The sequence below is a fragment of the Salvelinus namaycush genome, unplaced genomic scaffold (genome assembly GCF_016432855.1).
Source record: "Salvelinus namaycush isolate Seneca unplaced genomic scaffold, SaNama_1.0 Scaffold466, whole genome shotgun sequence".
Lineage (NCBI taxonomy): Eukaryota > Metazoa > Chordata > Actinopteri > Salmoniformes > Salmonidae > Salvelinus > Salvelinus namaycush.
In genome coordinates this window covers 174964-185976 of record NW_024061160.1, presented here as the reverse complement: position 1 = coordinate 185976, position 11013 = coordinate 174964, and the positions used below count along the sequence as shown (strand labels likewise).

At 45.6% G+C, this 11013-nt stretch overlaps 1 protein-coding gene across 1 annotated transcript; it reads left to right on the top strand.

Annotated features, from left to right (window-relative positions):
• Positions 1 to 4: 4 nt before the first annotated feature.
• LOC120041433 (tripartite motif-containing protein 2-like) lies at positions 5 to 9390 on the top strand (the record flags this gene model as incomplete). The annotated part of the gene is made up of 10 exons (XM_038986384.1): positions 5 to 78; positions 319 to 457; positions 859 to 1014; positions 1198 to 1396; positions 1945 to 2048; positions 2407 to 2574; positions 4006 to 4174; positions 4331 to 4401; positions 6917 to 7057; positions 9238 to 9390. Coding segments are annotated over 10 exons (1374 nt in total), but the record flags the coding sequence as incomplete, so codon positions are not given.
• Positions 9391 to 11013: the final 1623 nt, after the last annotated feature.

The following is an 11013-nucleotide window of genomic DNA, read 5'->3' as shown; positions in this document are numbered from 1 at the left end:
TGATCAACTGGACTTAGTGATGGAGGCAGAGGGACTGAGGATGACGATCCACAACCTAGGGACAATTGTCACTACCAGGTACATACAGTGCATTTGGAAAGTATTCAGACCCCTTTGACTTTTTCCACATTTTAGTAGACCTTACAGTGAAATGCTTCTATATGAGCTGGGGACTATCTTCACTACCAGGTCAGTCTGTATCAGATGGCTACTGGAGGGCTGCTGGTATCAGAGATAAAATATGAATAAACAAATAAAAAATATACACATATTAAAATGAAGCAATTAATATACATGAAATATGATTGTCGTCCCCAGCGCGGTGGCGAGCCAGAGTGAGGCGTCGGGTGTGGGGCTGGAGCAGTGCATCGTGGGTCTCCCAGCCTGCGTAACCATAACGACCAGAGACAAGGCCGGGGGACACTGCAGGAGCGGCAACGCCATCCTGTCTGCTGAGGTGGGGGACCAACACACACACACACACACACACACACACACACACACACACACACACACACACACACACACACACACACACACACACACGGTAAGCTAAACTATGATAAAAGAAGCTAAGCTACTGTATGCAACGCTATGCTAAACTAAGCTAAAGTATGCTATGCTAAACTAAGCTAATGTATGCTACGCTATGCTAAACTAAGCTAAAGTATGCTATGCTAAACTAAGCTAATGTATGCTACGCTATGCTAAACTAAGCTAATGTATGCTATGCTAAACTAATCTAATGTATACTACGCTATGCTAAGCTAATGTATGCTATGCTATGATAAGGTATGCTAGATTACGCTAAACTAATTGCCCTACATGGATAAATAGAGTTGTTATATCTCCTTCCAGGTGTGTACTCCAGATGGTAGCGTGGCGGACGGGGAGATACTCGACCACAAGAACGGGACATATGATTTTGTTTACACTGTAAATAAGGAAGGAGAGTTCTCATTGGCTCTCCGGCTCTATGACCAGCACATCAAAGGAAGTCCCTTCAGTCTCAGAGTTACCAGGTCCCCGGACCCTGAGGTAAAGAGAGAGAGAGAGAGAGAGAGATTGACATTTTTTTTAGGAGGACTCCCAGATCTTTCAACTATTTCTGGAAAACCTGGGAGTTTAACGAAAGTTACCAGAATTTTGCAACTAACAGTCTGACTGTCTACCGTTCATGTTAAATGTCTCTTCCAGGTGTCTCCCCCCACCACCACAGCCACCTCTCTGACGACCACGGCCACCCCGTCTACAGGCTCCTCTGAGGGGGCTAAGAGGAGAGGAAAGTCCCCGGGGTCTGGGAGTAAGAAGAAGGGTTCCAGGAGGACAGGCAGTGCCCTGGGGACACCCAGACGCAGAGAGAACCCCATCGAAGATGATCTCATCTTCAGGATCGGTGAGAGACAGAGAGATCTACATTTTTTAAATGTATTTTCTCTCTGTCTCTATCACCCTCCTCTCTCCCTTCTTTATCCCTCCTCTCTGCTTCGCGTTCTCTCTCTATCACCCACCTCTCTCCCTTCTTTCTCCCTCCTCTCTCCCTTCTTTCTCCCTCCTCCCTCCCTTCTTTCTCCCTCCTCTCTCCCTTCTTTCTCCCTCCTCTCTCCCTTCTTTCTCCCTCCTCCCTCCTTTCTTTCTCCCTCCTCCCTCCCTTCTTTCTCCCTCCTCTCTCCCTTCTTTCTCCCTCCTCTCTCCCTTCTTTCTCCCTCCTCTCTCCCTTCTTTCTCCCTCCTCTCTCCCTTCTTTCTCCCTCCTCTCTCCCTTCTTTCTCCCTCCTCTCTCTATCACCCACTCCCTCCCTTCTTTCTTCCTCCTCTCTCCCTTCTTTCTCCCTCCTCCCTCCCTTCTTTCTCCCTCCTCTCTCCCTTCTTTCTCCCACCTCTCTCCTTCGCGTTCTCTCTCTGTCTCTAGTTTGTCCATTAATAAGGTGTGTCTGTGCTTCAGGTACTAAGGGGAAGAATAAAGGAGAATTTACTAACCTACAGGGTGTGTCAACGTCCTCCAGTGGCAGGATTCTAATAGCAGACAGCAATAACCAGTGTGTCCAGGTAACTACACACACACACGCACACACTCACACACACACACACACACTCACTCACTCACTCACTCACTCACTCACTCACTCACTCACTCACTCACTCACTCACTCACTCACTCACTCACACACTCACTCACACACACACACTCACACACACACACACACACACACACACACACACACACACACACACACACACACACACACACACACACACACACACACACAGTGGCAGAACTTTGATCGTTTGATTGTTTGTGTGTGTGTGTGTGTGTGTGTGTGTGTGTGTGTGTGTGTGTGTGTGTGTGTGTGTGTGTGTGTGTGTGTGTGTGTGTGTGTGTGTGTGTGTGTGTCCCACCGGGCAGATCTTCTCTAATGACGGCGAGTTTAAGAGTCGTTTCGGGGTGAGGGGCCGGTCGCCAGGGCAACTCCAACGACCAACGGGTGTGGCCGTTCACCCCAACGGTGACATCATCATCGCCGACTACGACAACAAGTGGGTCAGCATCTTCTCCAGCGAGGGCAAGTACAAGGTGAGCATACAGGGGACATACAGGGAACATACAGGGGACATACAGGGGACATACAGGGAACATACAGGGGACATACAGGGGACACACAGGGGACGTACAGGGGACGTACAGGGGACGTACAGGGGACGTACAGGGAACGTACAGGGGACATACAGGGGACATACAGGGGACATACAGGGAACATACAGGGGACATACAGGGGACATACAGGGAACATACAGGGGACACACAGGGGACATACAGGGAACGTACATGGGACGTACAGGGGACGTACAGGGGACGTACAGGGGACACACAGGAGACATACAGGGGACATACAGGGGACACACAGGGGACGTACAGGGGACGTACAAGGGACATACAGGGGACATCCTGGGGAAATACAGGGGACATACAGGGAACATACAGGGGACATACAGGGGACGTACAGGGGACGTACAGGGAACATACAGGGGACGTACAGGGAACGTACATGGGACGTACAGGGGACGTACAGGGGACATCCTGGGGAAATACAGGGAACATACAGGGGACATACAGGGGACATACAGAGGACATACAGGAGACATACAGGGGACATACAGGGGACGTACAGGGAACGTACAGGGAACGTACAGGGGACATACAGGGGACGTACAGGGAACATACAGGAGACATACAGGAGACATACAGGGGACATACAGGGGACGTACAGGGGACATACAGGAGACATACAGGAGACATACAGGGGACATACAGGAGACGTACAGGGGACGTACAGGGGACGTACAGGGAACGTACAGGGGACATACAGGGGACGTACAGGAGACGTACAGGGGACGTACAGGGGACGTACAGGGAACGTACAGGGAACGTACAGGGGACGTACAGGGGACGTACAGGGAACATACAGGAGACATACAGGAGACATACAGGGGACGTACAGGGGACGTACAGGAGACATACAGGAGAAATACAGGGGACATACAGGGGACATACAGGAGACATACAGGGGACATACAGGAGACATACAGGAGACATACAGGGGACATACAGGGGAAATACAGGGAACGTACAGGGGACATACAGGGAACGTACAGGGGACGTACAGGGGACATCCTGGGGAAATACAGGGAACATACAGGGGACATACAGGGGACATACAGGGGACGTACAGGGGACATACAGGGGACGTACAGGGGACGTACAGGGGACATACAGGGGAAATACTGGGGACGTACAGGGGACATACAGGGGACGTAATGGGCAAATACAGGGGACATACAGGGGACATACAGGGGAAATACAGGGGACACACAGGGGACACACAGGGGACATACAGGGGACTATTCTATTTTCTGATCTGTCAGGCCAAGCTGTCCTCTGATTGGTTGGGTTCTATGTCTGTCAGGCCAAGCTGTACTCTGATTGGTTGTGTTCTCTGTCTGTCAGGCCAAGCTGGGCTCTGGTAGGCTGATGGGACCGAAGGGCGTGTCCGTGGATCAGAACGGTCACGTGATCGTTGTGGACAACAAGGCATGCACAGTCTTCATCTTCCAGCCAACCGGCAAGCTCGTTACTAAGTTCGGTAGCCGCGGCAACGGAGACAAACAGTTCGCAGGTGTGTTGATGTGGATGATGAAGATGATGCTGATGATGATGATAGTGGTGATGATGATGATGATGATGAAGGCTTCACGGTACTTCCATCTCTCCTCTCCTCTCTCCACCTCCTCTCCTCCTCTCCTCCTCCTTTCTCCTCCTCTCTTTCGACCAGGTCCTCATTTTGCAGCCGTCAACCACAACAATGAGATCATAGTGACAGACTTTCACAACCACTCAGTCAAGGTAACTAACTTCTCAGGTTCATCAGACACTTCCAAACAACGCCTCAAACGGGACATTCGTTAACCCAGTAGAATGAACAGGTCCTGACCTTCGTTAACCCAGTAGAATGAACAGGTCCTGACCTTCGTTAACCCAGTAGAATGAACAGGTCCTGACCTTCGTTAACCCAGTAGAATGAACAGGTCCTGACCTTCGTTAACCCAGTAGAATGATCAAGTCCTAACCTTCGTTAACCCAGTAGAATGAACAAGTCCTGACCTTCGTTAACCCAGTAGAATGATCAAGTCCTGACCTTCGTTAACCCAGTAGAATGAACAAGTCCTGACCTTCGTTAACCCAGTAGAATGAACAAGTCCTGACCTTCGTTAACCCAGTAGAATGATCAAGTCCTGACCTTCGTTAACCCAGTAGAATGAACAGGTCCTGACCTTCGTTAACCCAGTAGAATGAACAGGTCCTGACCTTCGTTAACCCAGTAGAATGAACAGGTCCTGACCTTCGTTAACCCAGTAGAATGAACAGGTCCTGACCTTCGTTAACCCAGTAGAATGAACAGGTCCTGACCTTCGTTAACCCAGTAGAATGAACAGGTCCTGACCTTCGTTAACCCAGTAGAATGATCAAGTCCTGACCTTCGTTAACCCAGTAGAATGAACAGGTCCTGACCTTCGTTAACCCAGTAGAATGATCAAGTCCTAACCTTCGTTAACCCAGTAGAATGAACAAGTCCTGACCTTCGTTAACCCAGTAGAATGAACAAGTCCTGACCTTCGTTAACCCAGTAGAATGAACAAGTCCTGACCTTCGTTAACCCAGTAGAATGATCAAGTCCTGACCTTCGTTAACCCAGTAGAATGAACAAGTCCTGACCTTCGTTAACTCAGTAGAATGAACAGGTCCTGACCTTCGTTAACCCAGTAGAATGATCAAGTCCTGACCTTCGTTAACCCAGTAGAATGAACAAGTCCTGACCTTCGTTAACTCAGTAGAATGAACAGGTCCTGACCTTCGTTAACCCAGTAGAATGATCAAGTCCTGACCTTCGTTAACCCAGTAGAATGAACAAGTCCTGACCTTCGTTAACCCAGTAGAATGAACAAGTCCTGACCTTCGTTAACCCAGTAGAATGATCAAGTCCTGACCTTCGTTAACCCAGTAGAATGAACAGGTCCTGACCTTCGTTAACCCAGTAGAATGAACAGGTCCTGACCTTCGTTAACCCAGTAGAATGAACAGGTCCTGACCTTCGTTAACCCAGTAGAATGAACAGGTCCTGACCTTCGTTAACCCAGTAGAATGAACAGGTCCTGACCTTCGTTAACCCAGTAGAATGAACAGGTCCTGACCTTCGTTAACCCAGTAGAATGATCAAGTCCTGACCTTCGTTAACCCAGTAGAATGAACAGGTCCTGACCTTCGTTAACCCAGTAGAATGATCAAGTCCTAACCTTCGTTAACCCAGTAGAATGAACAAGTCCTGACCTTCGTTAACCCAGTAGAATGAACAAGTCCTGACCTTCGTTAACCCAGTAGAATGAACAAGTCCTGACCTTCGTTAACCCAGTAGAATGATCAAGTCCTGACCTTCGTTAACCCAGTAGAATGAACAAGTCCTGACCTTCGTTAACTCAGTAGAATGAACAAGTCCTGACCTTCGTTAACCCAGTAGAATGATCAAGTCCTGACCTTCGTTAACCCAGTAGAATGAACAAGTCCTGACCTTCGTTAACCCAGTAGAATGAACAAGTCCTGACCTTCGTTAACCCAGTAGAATGAACAAGTCCTGACCTTCGTTAACCCAGTAGAATGAACAAGTCCTGACCTTCGTTAACCCAGTAGAATGAACAAGTCCTGATCTTCGTTAACCCAGTAGAATGATCAAGTCCTGACCTTCGTTAACCCAGTAGAATGATCAAGTCCTGACCTTCGTTAACTCAGTAGAATGAACAAGTCCTGACCTTCGTTAACCCAGTAGAATGATCAAGTCCTGACCTTCGTTAACCCAGTAGAATGAACAAGTCCTGACCTTCGTTAACCCAGTAGAATGAACAAGTCCTGACCTTCGTTAACCCAGTAGAATGAACAAGTCCTGACCTTCGTTAACCCAGTAGAATGAACAAGTCCTGACCTTCGTTAACCCAGTAGAATGAACAAGTCCTGATCTTCGTTAACCCAGTAGAATGATCAAGTCCTGACCTTCGTTAACCCAGTAGAATGATCAAGTCCTGACCTTCGTTAACCCAGTAGAATGAACAAGTGCTGACCTTCGTTAACCCAGTAGAATGAACAAGTCCTGACCTTCGTTAACCCAGTAGAATGATCAAGTCCTGACCTTCGTTAACCCAGTAGAATGAACAAGTGCTGACCTTCGTTAACCCAGTAGAATGAACAAGTCCTGACCTTCGTTAACCCAGTAGAATGAACAAGTCCTGACCTTCGTTAACCCAGTAGAATGAAAAAGACCTGGTTCAATAGAAAAGGTCTCTCCCTCCCTCCCTCCCTCCCTCCGTTCCAGGTATTCACCCCAGAGGGAGAGCTGCTGCTGAAGTTTGGATCTAATGGAGAGGGCAACGGTCAGTTTAATGCCCCTACAGGAGTGGCTGTCGACGTGAACGGGAACATCATCGTAGCCGACTGGGGCAACAGCCGCATACAAGTACAGTTATATATAATATATAAATATAAATCATAAATTATATATATAAATATAAATCGTAAATTATATATCATATAGAGTATATGGGCATCATCGTAGCCGACTGGGGCAACAGCTGCATACAAGTACACTACCGGTCAAAGGTTTTAGATCACCTACTCATTCAAGGGTTTTTCTTTATTTTTACTATTTTCTACATTGTAGAATAATAGTGAAGACATCATAATTATGAAATAACACATATGGAATCATGTAGTAACCAAAAAAGTGTTAAACAAATCCAAATATATTTTGTATTTGAGATTCTTCAAAGTAGTCACCCTTCGCCTTGATGACAGCTTTGCACACTCTTGGCATTCTCTCAACCAGCTTCATGAGGTAGTCACCTGGAATGTATTTCAATTAACAGGTGTTAAAAGTTCATTTGTGGAATTTCTTTCCATCTTAATGCATTTGAGCCAATCAGTTGCATTGTGACAAGGTAGGGGTGGTATACAGAAGACAGCCTTATTTGGTAAAAGACCAAGTCCATATTATGGCAAGATCAGCTTAAATAAGCAAAGAGAAATGACAGTCCATCATTACTTTAAGACATGAAGGTCAGTCAATATGGAACATTTCAAGAACGTTTTTTCAAGTGCAGTCTCAGAAACCATCAAGCACTATGATGAAACTGGCTCTCATGAGGACCACCACAGGAAAGGAAGACCCAGAGTTACCTCTGCTGTAGAGGATACGTTCATTAGAGTTACCAGCCTTAGAAATTGCAGCCCAAATAAATGCTTCACAGAGTTCAAGTAACAGACACATTTCAACATCAACTGTTCAGAGGAGACTGTGTGAATCAGACCTTCATGGTCGAATTGCTGCAAAGAAACCACTACTAAAGGACACCAATAAGAAGAAGAGACTTGCTTGGGCCAAGAAACACGAGCAATGGGCATTAGACAGGTGGAAATCTGTCCTTTGGTTTGATGAGTCCAAATGTGATATTTTTTGTTCCAACCGCCGTGTCTTTGTGAGATGCAGAGTAGGTGAACGGATGATCTCTTCATGGTTCCCACCATGAAGCATGGAGGAGGAGGTGTGATGGTGTGGGGGTGCTTTGCTGGTGACACTGTCAGTGATATATTTAGAATTAATGACACACTTAACCAGCATGGCTACCACGGCATAAGGCAGTGATACGCCATCCCATCTGGTTTGCGCTTAGTGGCACTATCATTTGTTTTTCAACAGGACAATGACCCAACACACCTCCAGTCTGTGTAAGGGCTATTCGACCAAGAAGGAGAGTGATGGAGTGCTGTATCAGATGACCTGGCCTCCACAATCACCCAACCTCAACCCAAATTAGATGGTTTGGGATGAGTTGGACCGCGGAGTGAAGGAAAAGCAGCCAACAAGTGCTCAGCATATGTGGGAACTCTTTCAAGATTTTTGGAAAAGCATTCCAGGTGAAGCTGGTTGAGAGAATGCAGAGAGTATGCAAATCTGTCATCAAGGCAAAGGGAAGCTACTTATAAAATCTATTTTGATTTGTTTAACACTTTTTTGGTTACTACATGATTCCATATGTGTTATTTCATAGTTTTGATGTCTTCACTATTATTCTACAATGTAGAAAATATTCAAAATAAAGAAAAACCCTTGAATGAGTAGCTGTGTTCAAACCTTTGACTGGTAGTGTATATATCATAAATCATATATCATATACAGTATATGGACATCATCGTAGCCGACTGGGACAACAGCGGCATACAGGTACATATATATAATATATAATATATGTACACACTGCTTTCATAAAGCATTCACACCCCTTTACTTTTTCCCCATTTTGTTGTGTTACAATCTGAATTTAAAATAGATATTTTTCTCATCCATCTAAACTTGTGGAGGCTGTTGAGGGGACGGCGGCTCATAATAAAGGCTGGACTGGAGTCAATGGAATGGTATGGAAACCATGTGTTTTGATGTATTTGATACCATTCTTCTGATTCCACTCCAGCCGTTACCAAAAGCCCGCCCTCCCAATTAAAGTGCCACCAACCTCCTGTGATCTACACACAACACCCCATAATGACAAAGTGAAAACGTGTTTTTAGAAATGTTTGAAAATTTATTGGAAATGAAATACAGATATATCTAATTTACATAAGTATCGCCCCTCTCTCCAGGTGTTTGACGGTAGTGGCTCCTTCCTGTCCTATATCAACACATCAGCTGACCCTCTCTACGGACCTCAGGGTCTGGCTCTCACCTCTGATGGACACGTGGTGGTGGCCGACTCTGGGAACCACTGCTTCAAGGTCTACAGATACCTACAGTAGTGGGATGGAGGAACGGAGGGAGGGTTGGAGGAATGGAGAGATGAATGGACAGAACTGCTGTTTCAAGGTCTACAAATACCTACAGTGAACTTAAATGATGGCCAATAAAATCAGCTCCTCTCTCTGCTCTGACGACATGTCACTCATCTGCACTACTATTGGCCAGAGGTACACAGCGAGAGCGTCTATTGGCCAACTTCAAAACAGACCTGGGACCTAACTCTCGGCTCGCCAAACACGGCTCAATATGAAACCAACGTCAACCTGTTTATCTGCTCTTAAACTCGTGTACTGCTTTGGATTCTACAGAATAATGTTATAGATTGTTCGATTGAGGATTGTCATGTGCTAAATCAATAAGGAATGTTCTGGAACGTGGCTATGGTTATTCTAATACTCCACAGATATATATCAATGATTCCATCAATCAATCAATCAATTCATTATTGGTTGATTGGTTGATTGATTGATGGATTGAGCTAACAGGCAGCTTGTGACGGTACGCTTGGATGAGGTATATATTCAACCATCTAGAAAAAAAATACTGTCTGCGTCCCAAATTGCTCCCTAGGGGCCTGGGTCAAAAGTAGTGCACTACATAGGGAATAGGGTGCTGTTTGGGATGTATAGGGTCTGGTCAAAGGTAGGGCACTACATAGGGAATAGGGTGCTGTTTGGGACGTATAGGGTCTGGTCAAAGGTAGGGCACTACATAGGGAATATGGTGCTGTTTGGGATAAAGACACAGTCGCAAGATAAAATGGAAGAGTATATATATTTGTGCAATTATATTTACTATTAATACTGATCAATAACTGTTTGCAAACCAAGTTTCATCAGTGACGTTTTTCAACCTCCTCACTAGTAAAATGAAGAGGAAATACTAGACCTCGATTCAATCCGTATCGCTGAAGTTCAGCGCTATAAAGAGATTGTAATTTCTGATTGAGCGGCTCTGTAGTGCGGCTCTTCAGCGCTACGGATTGAATCGAGCCCGTAAATGTTTGATTACTCGCCAAGGATTAGTAAATGAGTTGTTTTATTATTATGTGTGCTGTTGCTTGTCAGTACGATAATAGATCACTCATAACGGAATACCGGTGTATTCTAGAACAATACCGGTGTATTCTAGAACAATACCGGTGTATTCTAGAACAATACCGGTGTATTCTAGAACAATACCATAGTATTCTAGAACAATACCGGTGTATTCTAGAACAATACCGGTGTATTCTAGAACAATACCATAGTATTCTAGAAGCATGCTTCGTCATTTTATTGACTGTATCAATCTGTTAGCATCCAACAAACAATGATCTTTTACAACCATATCTAGAGTTACACAATTCCAGTCATTTTCCCCCAAAATTCCATGCAGGTTTTCCAGACATCCTGGTTGTAAGAGTCCTTGAATGAGGAGGGAATAGGCAGGAAATCCAGGGAATCTTTCAACTGGGATTTCTAGAAAGTTTGCATGGAAATTTGGTAATTTTAGAACCCTATAAATCATATCATACTCTAACATCTGGTTAATGGGAAGGATGAAGGATTCTGGTTAATGGGAAGGATGAGGACTCTGGTTAATGGGAAGGATGAGGACTCTGGTTAATGGGAAGGACTGGA